General features: G+C 41.4%; 1 protein-coding gene and 2 long non-coding RNA genes across 5 annotated transcripts; 2 read left to right on the top strand and 1 right to left on the bottom strand.

Annotated features, from left to right (window-relative positions):
• Positions 1–1,095: 1,095 nt before the first annotated feature.
• Positions 1,096–15,264, bottom strand: LOC408910 (protein SCAI). Of its 3 annotated transcripts, none has more exons than XM_026441840.1 (6): positions 15,176–15,264; positions 13,632–13,778; positions 13,009–13,543; positions 9,731–10,581; positions 5,517–5,930; positions 1,096–3,252 (listed from the first exon to the last, which is right to left on the bottom strand). In XM_026441840.1, exons 3-6 carry the CDS (start codon positions 13,200–13,202, stop codon positions 3,008–3,010), a joined length of 1,704 nt encoding a protein of 567 aa, XP_026297625.1. In that variant the 5' UTR covers positions 13,203–13,543; positions 13,632–13,778; positions 15,176–15,264; the 3' UTR covers positions 1,096–3,007. The 3 variants fall into 3 exon arrangements, with proteins under 3 accessions (XP_026297625.1, XP_026297626.1, XP_392438.3); XM_026441841.1 differs by having other exon boundaries at positions 5,517–5,927; positions 15,008–15,243; XM_392438.7 differs by having other exon boundaries at positions 15,008–15,233.
• Positions 3,109–4,261, top strand: LOC113218904. Its single transcript, XR_003305049.1, has 2 exons — positions 3,109–3,264; positions 3,959–4,261. It is a non-coding gene; the product is annotated as an uncharacterized LOC113218904 (long non-coding RNA).
• On the top strand, positions 10,996–11,545 carry LOC102655089. The gene is made up of 2 exons (XR_411517.3): positions 10,996–11,268; positions 11,445–11,545. It is a non-coding gene; the product is annotated as an uncharacterized LOC102655089 (long non-coding RNA).
• Positions 15,265–16,004: the final 740 nt, after the last annotated feature.

Genomic DNA, 16,004 nt, shown 5'->3' on the forward strand with positions numbered 1-16,004 from the left:
CATGTATAATATCGGCAGTCCATTGCCAAATCAGCAACGAGATATAATAATAATAATAATAATAATAAAGAAACAATGGAATAAACGACGGAACGAACACCCGGGAACCATGAAGGACTACCATGAAGATCGATCATCGTATGGTCTCTCTGACAAATATCAGGCAATATGTGATCGGGTAATAATACTCTCGTTTAACTTCACGTATGGACATTATAAACCGGCAAATATAGAATCTTCTCTGTTAATCGTCGCATCCGCGATGGGATAGGTTATTTCGTTATGCCCCATCCATCTAGAATCGCGAATTATATCCTGTTTCTTTTCTCTTTTCTTCTTTTTTTCCTTTTTACCTTCCTCTTCCTTTTTTACAAAACATAGAGAACGTGTACGGATGTGTGTTTTTCGTGTACTTGTATACGTGTACGTGTACGCGTGTATATCCGTATAATACACGCTTAAACGCAACAATAACTCGACCAACGTTCGTCTGAGAATTTATCATTGCCATTATCCCCTCCACTCCCTCCTCGCGTTCTCGAGTCGTTGCCCCCTCTTCTTTTTTTTCCTTCCTTCGTTTTTATATCTTCTCCTCTCTTCTGTTTTCTTACAAATACTAGATTTTACATAGTATTTAATATATATATATATATATATATATATATACATATACACGCAAACGCGAGTTGAACTTTTTTCTTTAATTCCCTTCTCTTCGTCTCCTCTTTCTCTTCTTTCTTTTTTCTTTCTTTTCTTTATTTCACCTGTTTATTTTCGTCTTCTTCTATCTAGACTTCTTCTCACCTCCCCCCCCCCCCCACCCCAGCCCAAAGCTAAACCGATCTGGCGCGCGGTGCGTAGACGCGCGAAGTCGTTCGACGCGGAATCGTCATCTCTCAATGAGAGCCACTCTCTCTCTCGTGTTCTGCCCGCTCTACTTTTTGCTTATAAATAAACGAGCCTCGCGGTTGGCGCTCTGTGACGTCGGCGGGCCACTGTGCAGAGCTGTGAACGGGAAAATGGAAATGAACGGAGGAGGATAATAAAAAGCGTGAACCGGAGAGGGAGAGAAGATTGAATGGTCGAGAGTGGGGAAAAAAAAAAAAAAAAATAAAAGAAAGTAACAAAAATTGAAGAGATGAAATTAAAATAATACACGTGTTATATATTAATATAATGTGGTGGGAAAATTATATACCTGGTGTCCCATAACCGACATATTATATTATTTTCGGTGTCGAAGAAGAGGAGAATGTTTCTTTGAATATCTTTTTCAAATTTTCGCTCGTCGATCATACTCGTTCTCTCGGTTCATCTGGAAACACTACGTGCGAGAAGGAATTATATAACAATAGGGAGAAACAAACGGAGGAGATAGAAAGGGAGAATAAGTAGCGGAGAACCGATGAGAAAGAGATGTTGACTGCGTGGGATGATTACGAGATGAGAGGGTAAAAGAGAGAGAGAGAGACAGAGAGAGAGTTGGAAAATCCACGCTTCGCGGACACATCACGAAAATAGAATCGCAAAGTCTGAGACTCGCATTCGTATAACAAAATATAACGCGCGCGCGTATGTGTACGTGTTCATGTGTATGTGTTACTGTGTAAAGGATGTCGAATACAGGTTTTTTAAGTGCATGATGGCATCGAGACGCCATTGATTCGCGGTTTTAAAATAGATCCGCAATTTGTTTTTTATTTATTAAAAAAAAAAAAAAAAAGAAACGAATTTCTCTTCAAACTTCTCTATAAGATCGATTATTTGCCGCGACTTAACTTTTCGATCTGTTTTTCTTCTATTTTTTTTTCTCCCTTTTTTTACATATCGTTATTCTTATTTATTTTTCTTTTTCTTTAAGAGACAGAGAAGGGTGGAAAGGATGCGTGGCCTGATCGATCCGAATCGAGAATCGAACGGAAACCCGTAATACACCGAAAAAAGGAAAAGAAACCGAACCGAATCATTCTTAAACACGCTAAAAGCTTCTTAAAATCGTACAAAGCACCAGTGCGTACAAATTCACTCTTTCTTTCGTCTATACATGTACCGATAATCACAACATGCCTCTCTCTTTCATACGTAATAATAATTAATAATTCATCTTTTTGTTCTTTTTTTTTTCTTTTTTCTTCTTTTTTTTTTTTCTTTTTACCATCGACGCAGTGACAGAATATATCATATTCATTTTATATATATATATATATATATTTGTATATTTATATATTTATATAATATATATATATATATATAGACTTTTTCTCTGTTTTTTTTTTTTTGTGTTTCGTTTACTAGTCCGTAGCAAAAAAACTGGCAGCGGTATGTCGCGATTAACATAAGAACGAGTCTTAAAGGAGAACCACGAATTCACGAGAAATGTTCATTCCCTTTGTTTGTTTATTCGTTCGTCCGTTCGTTCGTTCTCCTCCTCCTGCTCCTCCTCTTCCCTCTGTGTTTACGTTTTTTTCCACGCGTTCTCTCTATCTCACGGAAAGAGACAAACGCGTCGGTTACAACCCGGCGTCGCATTGTCCTTCTTTCACCTTTACCACGACGACGAGCGAATCGGAAGACCGACGCGGCGTGAACTCGCGGACGAATCGTCGAACGACGGTGGACGACTTTTACGACGATGAAAAGTCACGACGCCGGGTTACCCTGAGACGGCGTCGACGATATCCACAACGAATACATCGCGATATTATCGAGCGACGATACACGTGATTTCTTCCATTTAACGTCCCTACTTTATACTCTATACTCATTCCTCTTTTCCCTTTTTTTTTTTCGTTTCTTTTTTACCTCTCTTTACTTATCCTTATCATCGTATATATATATATATTTAAACATCCTTGTTTCTCCTTCGTTCAGACGCGGTTTAATGAGGTCTCAGTGTAACGATTTTATTGTTGCAATTATAGTTACAGTAATCGTAATCGTAGTCGTGGGTGTACGCCGGCAACAGGGACGTGGACTCGTGGGGCGCCGGGCAGGGGAGATGCCTGGGTCAGGCGAGCTCGTTGCTGTCCGGAAAGTGGTCGCGGCAGTCGAGGCAGGCGGCCAGGTCGAGCACCAGGTGATGGAGGGTGGGATGCTCGAGGACCTCCGCGTCGGGCAACGGCGGATGGCAACGGGGCCTCTGCTGCCGACCCCTGAACGACCGGTGCAGATTCAACACCACGTCGCAGAACACGTAGCGCACCAGCAACAGTCGTAGGAAATCGTCGCCGAAGAATTGCAACACGCTGGTCTCTGCGTGGACCGGTAAAAGCGCTCGGTCAGATCTCTCCGCTTAAGGATTTTTATTTATCTCGGGGTTTTTTTCTCTCTTTTTTTTTTTTTTGTTCTTTATGACATATGTGTGTGTGTATACGTACAGACGATTGCAAAGGTGTCTCTGTTGCGGTTGCGCGCGTGGTAATTTTTTTTTCTTCGTTTCTTTCTTCTCTTTCCTCCTCTTTGCTTTGGAGAGTTTTGTTGGTGGTGGTGGTGGTGATGGTGGTTTGAGGTTGGTGGTTTTTTTTTTTTTTTTTGGAAATTAAATTACTCTTTGAGGCTCTTCGAGGTGGAGGAATTTTTTTTTTTTTCGAAAAGTGAGATATCCTATACTGGCGTTTCACTCTCCGTAAAATTTGTTGAAATTTCGAGAAAGGAGGAGAAAGAAGAAGAAAGAGAATGAAATAAAATCGCGTAAATTTTAAATCGAACAATCTCTCATAACAGATCGATTTACAAACGAGACACCTTTCGAACACCTTTCTGTACGCTCGTTCGTTCCGTTTCGTTTCGTTTCGGAATTTTGATCCTCTTTTTCCCGGCTCGAGCGACGATCGGGGACGTCAGTTCGCCGACTTGATCCTTCCTTTTCTTTTTTTTTTTTTTTCGTTGTTCGTTCTTTCGTAAATTTTTACGAAAGAAACTCTCACGCCCGGTAAAATAAATTTTCGCGATTTTTCAGGAATGCCCGTGATAAGTTTATCTCTCGACCTCGATGCAGAAGAAGGGTTAAGAAACTTCTCGCTGGGATTACGTAAGCGTTGATAACCCTTGTACCAGATAGAGGGGGAGGGGTGGAATCCCGCTAAGGTATCTCTCTCCCTTGGCTGAATCTTTTCGATTCTCCAAATTCAACGCCGTCCAAGTCTTATCCGCGTGAAAAACGAGCCACCCCTCCCTCTCTCTCTCTCTTCTCTGGATAATAAAATAATCAAATTTTCATCGTCAAAAAAATTTGTAAGAAGAATTTGTCAAAAGTGGAAAAGAATATGGAATTTCATTTCATCATAACCTCTCTCTTTTTTTTTTTTTTCAAATAAAAGGTATAATGATACGGTTTAGAGAAGTTCGTTTTTCGTGCGAATAATTAAGGACAGTAATATTTGAAATTATATCTACGATTTGTTTTCTCAGATATTACTATATTAATCATTGGATCCGCCATTTTTGTGGTTAGATTCGCCATTAATCTCGGAAAAATGGCTCACTGACGTCCGCGATCCGGTCGAAAAATTCTGGGCGATGATTCCGGAGACGTGGCCGGCAAATATGCGTATTACTGTTGCTGCTGTTGTTGCGTTACTACTCGAGAACCCAGTTGTTATTTCGTGGTTTCGAAGTTTCGAATTATCTCTCCATAGATTGGATAGCCGGGTGGATGGTTGCCCGATCGATTTTCGGTGAAACTTTCCCCGCGAAAGCGAATTAAACGTATCCGCGCAAAGCTTTGGTTAACGGCTATTACAGAGAGAAAGAGATAGACGGGGACAAAAGGGAGCCTCCCCCCCCCCCACTCGTACGTTCGAAAACTCGCACACGACATATCGCTGTCGCGGGAGGGAACAATGGAGAGCCCCTTTGTAGCCGACCCTAGATCACGCGTCTAGGAGGCGAGATTGCCGGTTCAGCGATAAACACGGGTTGGATCTAGGCCAACTCTGTTTATCGTTCGAACGCAATTGTAAATCCCTTTCACCGCGTTTCTGGCCACCGGTGAACGAACCGAGACGATTTTCGATCACCAGAAATTACCAAGCGAGACACAACGAAGATTTTAACTATTTTGAAATAAAAGAGAAGAGAAATTTCAAAAAGACGATGCAATCAAAACCTCGAAAACTTTTTGACGTTAAAAGTATCTAAGCTAAAGGTAAAATGATACGGTGAATATATGTTACATTTCTGTCAAAAATAATTTCGATAATCGTGAAACAAGAGATACGTTAAAAAGTTATAATATTCGAAAATCATTTTGGCAAATCACTGGTAAAAGCAACATTCTCGTCCGCCCAAGTCGAACGATCGAATATGTAGAGACAGGCCCGAGCCAAGAAAGTTTCACCGATCTACCCATTCCCCTAACCTATCCAATTAGAAGAGAAAGACAGGCAGAGGCTAGAAAGAGAGAGAGAGAGAGAGAGAGAGAGAGAGAGAGAGAGAGAGAGAGAGAGAGAGAGAGAGAGAGAAGTGGAACAGAGGCCGTGTCAGGCAACAAAAACAACCGTGTCCTGGATCCTTACCGCATCTGGAGTGCGTGACGAGCTGACAGGCCTCGATGAGGAATCGCTCGATGTAACGCTGGCACCGCTCCCAATGGTGCACGGCCAGACTGCCGATGTTGCATATAAGGCAAAACGCGGCTAGGGGGGCGTGGAGAAACAGAGTGAACAGGCTGCCGCTGTGTCGAATGTCGCGTAACGTGGGCGGCGTGTCCTGAGGCGACATCAGCACCATCAACGGCTGGCCGAAGTAACGAGGTATCTGCTGGAATACGAAGCTGTTGTCCGAGTCGACGACCACGAACAGAGGTTTCCTCGTGAACGGGTAGAGGTCACCCGGATATAGGCAGTGCGGTTCCTTCCCACCTGTCGGCCTCTTCCCGTGCTCCGGGTCCCTCTTGCTGCACGTGGAAACGCCACCCAGGTCGTACCCCACTGCAAGATCGGAAGGTTTATCAACATCGTGCGATTCAAGTTTCGTGGCGCGGTTTCACTTAAAAAAAAACCTTTCTTTTCCTTTCCTCGTGTTTCGAATTTCCAAATTAAGAGATTCTCGTTCTAAAAGTTCGAAACTTTTCGATTTGGAGAGATTTGAAACGTGATTGTTAATAATCGTTTAGAAATTTGAATTATCGAATTACGAAGATTAATCTTCCTCGTTCGAAAATTGAAATATACACTTTTCACGAACGACTTTAACGGGTATTTTTAAACGCGAAACGTTTAGGTTATGTTTAGGCTCGCTCTCGCGTGGTGGCGTTCCTATAAATAAAGCGGCGATCAGTTGCATCGGCCGTTCACGCGCGGCTGGCTCAAGCTTCGTTTCGAACGAACAACAATGAGCAGAGAAGATCGTCGGACCGTGTCGCTTTTTTTTCGAGACACCGCCGCGGCTCGATCGAAATTGGACCGTTACCAAAATCGTTCCCTCTATCCTTGAAAGATTTATTTGCGCCCGGACTAGATCGCAACGCGACATTGTAATTTGTACCGCGCTTTTTTGGAACGGGAACAATTCTGCATTTAAACTCTGCCTACTTTCCCGCGCGTCTGACCATTGCTCTCCTTTTCCACTAGAATTAACCTACATAAACAAGTCGCAAAAACAAACAAATCTATTCTCCTCTCTTCTCTTTCTTCCATCAAATTTAATTCCTCCGTATACGTACGAATAATACTTTAATCTTTAAAAACAGATTCGTAAGCTTTCCTTTCTTTTTCTTCTTTCTTTCTTTTTTTTTTTTAACAGCTAAGACTAAAAGCAGAGATTTGCTGGAAAGGGAGGGGAGAAGAAACATGGCCAGAGGGGTTTCTTCGATATCGACGCGTCGCCGCGTATTTCGATATTGATTGCAAACTTAGAATCCAGCGGGCCGACTGGTTGGAATCTCTACCGCGGAGTGACCTTGGCACGGATGCGCTACTCTACTTTCGTTGAAAGACCGTTTTCGCCTTCTCGGCCGGCGCGGTAACCCCGCCGCGCTCTGAATAGCGGCTTCCGAGCGTTCCTTTGGTGGTCAGCTCGCTGAATTTTTCAACATCGTCGACCTTCGGTCTCGAGCCCAATTTTTTGTTTCTTCTTCCTACTTCCCTTTCTTCTTTTTCTCTTCTTTCGCTCTTTTAGAGCCGCTTTACGCGTTACATTCAGCGAACGTTATATATACTTAGAGTGTATATACTTGCGCTATAGAAGAAGAGAAAAGAGAGAGAGAAATTGGTCGATGATTGGACAGAAATTGCAAGTCAAAATATAGAGTGTGGAAAAGAGCGGTTCGCTCGAATACAGTGGGTGGCCAAGTCTCGATAGCGTATTTCCCTGATTTCGACGAAAACGGGTCACGTGAAGATTGTGAAGAGTTAGTTTTTCTATCTATCGATTTCTAAATATTATTATATTACGAAATATTTCTTTTTACTTTTCTCTTAATACTTTCTCTTAATACTTTTTTCCGATATAAAAAGAAAGATTATCAAAATGCAAATAACGCAAATAATTCCTAGAAAGAGGAACTATTTTTATTATTAATCATTATTTCAATCAAGGAAAAAACTAGCCAGAAGGATGTAAAACTTTTACGATACGCCATCAAAATTTTTTTATCACCGATTTGGTCACTGATAATATATATGTATATATATATATATATATATACACGCCTATCTACATGCGACATCGATAAATATCGAATATACATACACATAAACATAATACAACGAAAGACATCGAAAGCGTTGCGCAACGAATTCTCGTCGTTTAAAACGTTAAACGAATAATTAATTAAATCGGAATGACGATTATGTTATATAGATCGAAACATGATGGTTTGTCAACGGTGGAGACGCATGGAATATTAGGAAACTATCCAAACGGGCTGAATTTTCTATTTAGTTAATTCAACGGGCACCGCTATAAAGGGTCATGGTCGTGTGCATCTCGCGAGACTCTTGAGATGTCTTCTTTCGATCCGCATAAAACTTTCATGAGGATGGGCACTAATTAAAGACAAGGAAAGAGAGAGAGAGAGAGAGAGAGAAGGTGGCGTGTGTTCTTTCTGCTACACTCGAGTTGTGGTATCTTCTACTGATCTTTTCGCGAATCCAATTAAAGATGTTGATTTTGAAGAAGAAAAAGATCCTGTGTGGAATTTTTTTTCGTGGAACAATGAACAATATTTCCAGGTGTTAACGAAGGGAAGTTATTTTTAGATATAATTCAATTACCCTGAGTGAATTAGGAAGAGCCAGTTTGTTAAATTCGTAGAATTGTTGGTAGTTTTATAAAAAATACTTTTAAATACTTAAAATAGTCATCACCAAGCTTCTAATTCTATAAGCTTTCTATTCTAGCCAATTATTAGCTCTGACTAACGTAAAGCAATACGTATTCTAATCTCCGTGCGTAATATAAATCGTATTTATTTATCTCCTTTCGTATCGTTATACATTTTTATCGAAATAATAAATATCCAATATTTTCCAACTACAATAATTTCGAAGGAAAAAGATTAGAAAAAAAAAAAAAAAGTTGGAACAGACTGTCACTAGATGTCTTTGCAACTCATCGCCATGATCAGTTACGATCAAACACTTTCCGGTCTTCCGCGCTCGACTTTACATAATCCAAATACTGTTCGTACTGCCGAACGAAAAGAGCGTTCCTTTCAGTGACTAAATCAACCAAGAGAGCGGCTCGTATGCTCACTGGAAGCCCTTGAACGAATAGAAGAAAAGCGATGGTCCGACTGACTCGGTGTGATCCAATTAGCGACACGCGCTTAAAAGCGGATCCACACTCGGTGTTCTAGCCACCGTATAACACCGTTGCGACACGGCTTATCCTTTCACGGTCGTTTCCGTGTCGATGGGACAGTTATTGCGGGATTTAAGCTTATCGTTATAACGCTCGTTTCGAGACGATGCGGCAGACGACGTTCTACGAGGTAAAATCATCGCGAGAATTGGAGAGATACGATACCAACCACAATTTCTACCATTGAAGGAGAAGAGTAGACAATACCGATAGAACGGTAGAGAGCTTATTCTAACTAGATTACCGGCCGAGGAAACTGACCGAAAACGTCGACACGCGTCTACCTTCAGCTTGGTCGAGCGTGTGATTTGCTTTCGTCGTGCATCAACGGCTGCCCTCTATCGTGATAAGTAATTTTCGGCCGATCAACGAGATCTAGTGGAGACCAATCGCCTTTTTAAAACTATTTTCGTTGTCGAGAGAATGGACGCGATTCGATGCTTTGATCGATCAACTGGTTGCTTTTAGTTTACGCCGAGTGTTTCGTTGTGGCGATTTTTAGGTCGTGAAGCGAGGATTTTTGCAGACATTACGCGTACGTATATTTTGACAAAACTTTACTACTACAAGATCAAAAAAGTAACACGAAGAAACGTCCCTAACTAATTCGAGCAATTTTTATATCAAATCACAAAGAATCCTACAATATATACGACACGAAATTAAACATTCGACAGCGTTAAATAAATTAACCTCGTTTTTGAGGTTAGCAGCAAGCAACAAGCAACAATCAAATGAAAGCCTCGTCTCTCTCCACAGCCTATATATGTGTATACACACGTACATACACACGTGTCCTATCCTACGTCTATTCCTCGAAAGACATCGAAGTGGCGAGCAGCGAAAACGGAAAGAACGGCACAGCCAAGGCTCTAAAATATTCGCGGAAGCGTGATCGGTGGCCGGTATCAAAGGGAACACTCACTTTCTTCCGGATGCTTGACGGTGGAGAAGCAGCCGTCCGCCGACAAGTAGAGCAACAGCGCCCCGTTAGCGGGCAGCTCCTTGAACCCGCTCGCGAGGAATACCTGTACCTGGCTGTAGGTCGGCTTGTACAACAGGTACTTGTGCGGATTGTCCCGCCTCGGGGCCCCGTTCTCGGCGCCCGGATACGCCCCGGGCCTGAACGGCATCCTGCCGGCCGGCGACGCGTCGTGAAGGTGATTAGGATCGTCCCTCGGCTCCCTCTCCAGGGTTTGAAGCATCCTGAACATGTCCATCGACAACTCACTAAACTTCACCTGGTCGGCGCAATTGCCGACGATCAGGATCTCCTGCAGGGATAGGCACATGGGTGGCGTACGTTCGATCGGGGGCGAGGTCTGTGGACCCAGCCTGTGGGTAAGTATAACGGGGTTCGTGTCCGAGTGCACCACTCCCACGGTCGACTCGGCCTTCACGAACGCCTTGATCTCGTCGAGGACCAGGTTCCACTCGAGCTGATCCTCGGGCTCGTAGGTGCTCGTGTAATCGGCGATCTGCGCGTCCAGCTCTTGGACCAGTTCGCGGACGAGCTTCATGCGGTTCAACAGCAGGCAGACGACGATGAAACGGGCGTAGTACCTGAGCTTCTTTACCATCAGATCGCTTCTGTCCTCCTTGGCGGCGCGGCTGTAGTATGCGCGGCCCCGTATCGCCGCGTAGAACGAGTAGGCCTCGTGAAGGTAGCTGGTCTCGCTGGTGCGTAGGTAATAGTGGTAGTAGAGTTGACCGATCTTGCTCGCGATCTCGCCGATCTGCCACCTCTTCAGCCCGTACTTCGTGTCGAGTATCGCCCTGGAACAACGATATGCGCAAGCGCGCGTGTAGTGTCACGCGCGCCTTTTATTGGTTATTGGTCTGCCGGGCGAACGCACCGCATAATCGTATTAATCACGCCATTACGTTTTACAGCTTTCTGGCCGCGCGATAACGACACGAACGGACGGAACGAATAATATAAACCACGGATGGATACGTCGATGGAAAGGAACAACAAAAGGGAAAAGAAATGGAGAGGAGGAGGGGGAAAAAAGGAAACACAGATAGTTTTGAAAACTGGCGGCTGCTGCACGTTTCGAGAAACTTTCCCTTTATTGTTTGTGTCGAGTATCCTGAAAGAGCGTCCCCGATATTTATTAACATTTGACGGCGCCACGATCGCGTGTCTACCTATGTACGCTATGCATCCACGTGTTACACACCGTATTGCACGTACTACACATCGCGTATATATATATATATATATATGTGTGTGTGCGCGCGCGAGGCGTTGTGAATAGCCGGATAGACAATTGACTCTTTGTCGAGTCGCACCATCAGTCCAGCCGGCCCAACTTGATGACACTTTACGATCAAAAGGGAAAGGGACAAAGGGCCGAAGATTACCGGGCATCCGGTGCAACAGAATCGAAAGAGTAAATAAAGAGCAAAGTGTACGCGTGGAAGAAAATTCGAGCGGGCCGACGAGACAAATTTTGCCAGGTGAGTCGAGATACATAGAGTGACGCTTTTAACCAATCTTTCGCGATTTTTAATAATCTTTAAATAATTTGAAATATTAATGAGTTTTCGTTGTGTGATGATTTTACAAATTAACTTTTTAATATATATATATATGATTTTAAAAAAATAATGTTACATTTATTATATTCTCGTAGAATTTAGAAGACTGATGATTTTTCATTGAAGAATAAATCAAGAGAAAGGTCAAAAGATGCCATCAAGATGATAAAATTTTAATAGAGATTATTGAATATAATGAAACGATAAAGGAGACCGTGTTTCAAAGGAGTCTAAGGTATTCTGTAATTGTTCACTAATCACTTGACATAAATAGAAAGAGCAAAGAAAGTGAAGAAATGGATATTGCGCGAGTTTAAACATGTTACAAATTGAATAAAGACATCTATTTCGTTATTTTAAAACGAATTAAAAAAAATAAATGCCGTGGAATATCTCGAATTCTCATTTATTCCTTCAAGATTTTTAACTTTTTCAAAAGGATATTCGAATCGATAAATTATTTCAAAGCAATGTGATACGCGAGCCTGCAAAATATATTTTAAATCTACAAATAGCATTAAATAGATTTGGAATAGGTCACACCAAACTTATACAGTCGTATCTGATCTCTGAAATCGATTCTCCAATTCATAAACTGCTTAATTTGCCAAATAACCATGAACCACATTTTTTTCTAAACTACTCGAGAAATCTTGTTTCTTGAAATTCAAAAATTCACAGAAACCTCGAACGAAAACTTGGATAAAGGAAAATATAAGAAACATTCTTCTTTCTAAAAAAAAAATAAAAATAAAAATTATCTTAAAAACAATTCTATAATAAAATTATATAAATAGTTTAATAAATTAATGCATGTAAAAGACACAAATAATATGTCAACAATGTATCAACTCTCCATCAAAATCAATCTGTTAAAAATTAAATAATATAATAAATATAATATAATATAATATAATAAAAATTAAATAATATTTATTTAAAAACAAATATTAAATTATTAATAATACGCTATGTATAAAATTAATTAAAAAAAATTGATAAAAACGTGACCTTGACACGTTCTCAATCCTTGTAAAATATTTAACAATCCACGAAAAATACTCTTATCCCCAAGAGATATCCGCGCGAGGATCAGAATACGTAAGCGTAACGGTACGTAGGCATGTACTATACGCACACGCGTGACCGTGTTCACTCGCGCGCACGATTCTCTCCATTCACGCTCACGTCACATGGTTGGGCCGAGTGCGTAGGTAAAAGGATCGTGGTCCTTCGCGAACGGTGTCACAACCGATCCCGTTATACGTTCCCCCGCGACGGCCACTATTACGTTTTCCACGATATACGAACGCTTGTTCGTCCGCGCTCGCGACCTGTTCGGCCCTTTCCGGACGAGATCGAGAGAACACCGAGAGCGCACAGTCTAATACTCGCTGTTATCCTGACGGAGTCGCGGATCGCTTTAAAGGACCTCGTGGCGTGGAGGACGGTGCGCGTGTGATCGATGGCTTCGGCCACGCCAGCGGCCACCCTTGTCCAACGATGACTCACCGTGTGACCCTCCGGTATATACTCGACACGATGATGCATGCGATTACCTTTCTTCTTATTTCCTTTTTTTCCCCCTCCCTCCTCTTTCTTATCTCTATCTTTATCTTTTCTCCTTTCCTCCTCCTTCTTTTTTTCCATCTCACTCACCTGTGCTGCTGTTGAAACTTCCACAACTTCGTGTAGATGTCAAAGGTGCGCCCGAAGTAGCCCTGCCACTGCTTGTGCCCGTACTGTGGCAGATCCCGTAGCCCGTTGAACAGCTGCTTGCTCTTCTCGAGCAGGTGGCAGAACTCGGCGACGACTTTTCGCTCGTGGTCGTCCATGCCAGCCATCATGACCATCTTTTCGGTGAATCGAGATCGCGGCCACTGGCTGGACGGCCCTTCAGACGACGGTCGCGGTGGCCCCGCGTGATGGCGCCTGCCGATTCCGCCACCCTCTCTTCTTGCACTCCGGACACGAAAGTCGCGACCAACGCGCCGACCCAATCAATACTTGCCCACCCCGCATCAGGGGGCGCACCGTGCGTACCGTACCACGAGCACCACGCCACGAGCCACCCACCCGCACGCGTCGCAACGTCGGCCTAGGACATCTGTCCGCTCCGCCGGTAGACTCTAAGAGTGTTGGGCCGAGCTGCGAACGAGGGGGGACCGATCGATGAATTTGTTCCGACGGGTAACTGAAACAGATTCGATGAATTCGTTCGGTAAATTAGGTCGGCGGTAGGTGGTTATCCAGGGTTAAGTCTGATTTCGTCACGGTTTTACCTGCGAATAGTAGTAGTTTGTAGGATGAAAATGATGTCGCCACTGGTGTTCTGCGGTCGAACCGAGAGGATTTAACTCGCAGCGGGATTTCAGGGAATTTTGAGGAACGATGTTCGCTGAATGTAGGATTAATCCTTGGAGTGCTTTCTAAAATAATCAGATTTGGTGAAATTTCTATCTTTTAAATCAAATTATATTTGTAATTATTGGAAATTTGGAAATAATATATGTAATAATAATTTTTAATTTGAAACTACTAGAGAAATATTATTTTTGTATTATTATTATTATAATTATATTTTTGTATTATAATTATTATTAAAATTGTATCTCAACTTCTTGGCTTTCAATTATTTTTTCGATAAATTTGATCAAAAGTTTTTTTACAGCGGTTAAAATTTTACAGTACGAAAGTGGGGACAGTTGCAAATCTGGGGTGAATGAAGGGGATGGTGCTCGACACTTTCGTTGTCGTGGCTCGTTACGATTGCAGAAATGGTGGGAGTTTTGCCGCCCTGCTAGTCGACTACCGCCGTCGGCGGAGATTAATTAACTAGATAACGGTCGGTGGCTGCGAGGGAACGTTTGAAAAAGAAGGTTTAGTAGGGGAGAGTTGAAGAGAGAGACGGGAAAATCTCGTGGGGGTATGTGGCCACCTTGCAGAAAATGACTAACGATGATCTCAAGAAGATTGGTGGCAAAAAAAAAACGGCATTTTCGACATTTCAATAAAATTTTTTCCTGCAATTTTTATATAAGATTAATTTAATCATTGATTAATATTACTAAAAATATATAATAATTATATCTATAACTTTTATAACTTTTTTCAACTTTAAAGCTATGAAATATAAATAAAAATACTTAACTCAATTGAAATGAATCTCAATTTTTTCAACTAAAACATCAAATAAATGATTCCAAAATCATGACATGTTTCGAGAATTTCCATTTTTATTACGTTTCATTTTTCAACGATGATACTTTACTAGATAAATGATAAATATCAATATGAGATGAATTCATACAAATATTAGTATATAAGTATATCAAACAAATTCATACCACATAAAATTTTTTATGATATATAGTTATTTTATCATTTCAATTTCAAATCACTTTCACTTCATTTATATCATAAACTTAATTTACCTTTAAATCTAACTCAACATATTCTATTCTTATTACGAATTATTTATGTTCATATTCTTCACATGTGTCTTCCAAATTTAACCTAACCTCTTTGTACTAAAAAGTATACGTTATTTTTATCAAATCTTAAGAATATATTTCGATTGAAGTAAAATTTGAAATAGCAAATTAATATATTTGTATGTATTTTTATACGTATGTAAATAAATAAGCTTAATAATTACTTTTCTACTGTCGATCGAACAATCGATGTTATGGTACAATTTATATACTATTTCCAATCACATTTAAAAAAAACAAACGAACAATTAAACAATTAAAATTCGTACTTAAGAGATTATGCACATTATAAAATATAACTGATATATGTACATATGAATATGTATACACACATATCCTTCGCTGGGTTCCAACAATACACACAAACCAAAGGAGAAGGGGAACCAGAATTGCACGGGCATCGGTAGCCATGACGGGAGTTTCAGAGTCGACTCTTGGCGTATATCGACTGTGTCGCCTCATCTACAAGTCAATCAGGCTCGCGTGCCAGCGACTCGTGAAGGCGGTCCGGTACACGTAAGTAAGTAGCCGACCGACCGGCCGGCCAGCCGTTGCAATACATATACCTGCGGCCGCTGTCCAATACGAGCGTCGACACGGCCACCTTTATGCCGGGTATGCAAGTATAATGCGAGGTTGCATATATGAATGCTTATGGTAATCCGCGCGCGGCACCAGCCTCGTTTCGACGTTGGCCCGGATGCCTGCTAGATAGACCACGGTCCCTGTCTATTGTTATCGGTCGTTCTCTCTACGTGCACCCGACGCCGCTTTTCCTATATCCCATGGTGTTTGACAGCGAACTCTCGATTCTCTCTTCGATATAGACTTCGAGTTAGCTTCGAGTTAGCTTAGATAAAGAATATTATTACGTTACGTTTGTGGCAATTTTTTCGAACGAAGAGAAATGATTTATATAAAAGAAGTAGTGACAATTGATTGAATTTTATACGTGTAAACAAAATTTTTCGTAAATAGAAGATGAAATATAGCATTATGTAATATATGAAGATACGAACTTCGACTTTAAGAATTTTTTTGATCATAGGTTAGGTTTAATAGTTGACATGAGTCTTTGTGAGATAATTTGAAAATTTGTTGTGTTTTTACGTTTAACGTGTGATTATTCACACCAGATTGTTACGATGAAAATATTTAAAT

This window comes from Apis mellifera, linkage group LG7, assembly GCF_003254395.2.
Source record: "Apis mellifera strain DH4 linkage group LG7, Amel_HAv3.1, whole genome shotgun sequence".
NCBI classification, from domain to species: domain Eukaryota; kingdom Metazoa; phylum Arthropoda; class Insecta; order Hymenoptera; family Apidae; genus Apis; species Apis mellifera.

Excerpts from the sequence above, each read along its gene's own strand:
- LOC408910 (XM_026441840.1), bottom strand. The coding sequence starts at position 13,202 with ATGGTCATGATGGCTGGCATGGACGACCACGAGCGAAAAGTCGTCGCC. Across the intron at positions 10,582-13,008 it reads AAGTTTCAACAGCAGCACAG|GGCGATACTCGACACGAAGT; the intron begins GTGAGTGAGATG and ends TCGTTGTTCCAG. Across the intron at positions 3,253-5,516 it reads CGTCACGCACTCCAGATGCG|AGACCAGCGTGTTGCAATTC; the intron begins GTAAGGATCCAG and ends CGGTCCACGCAG.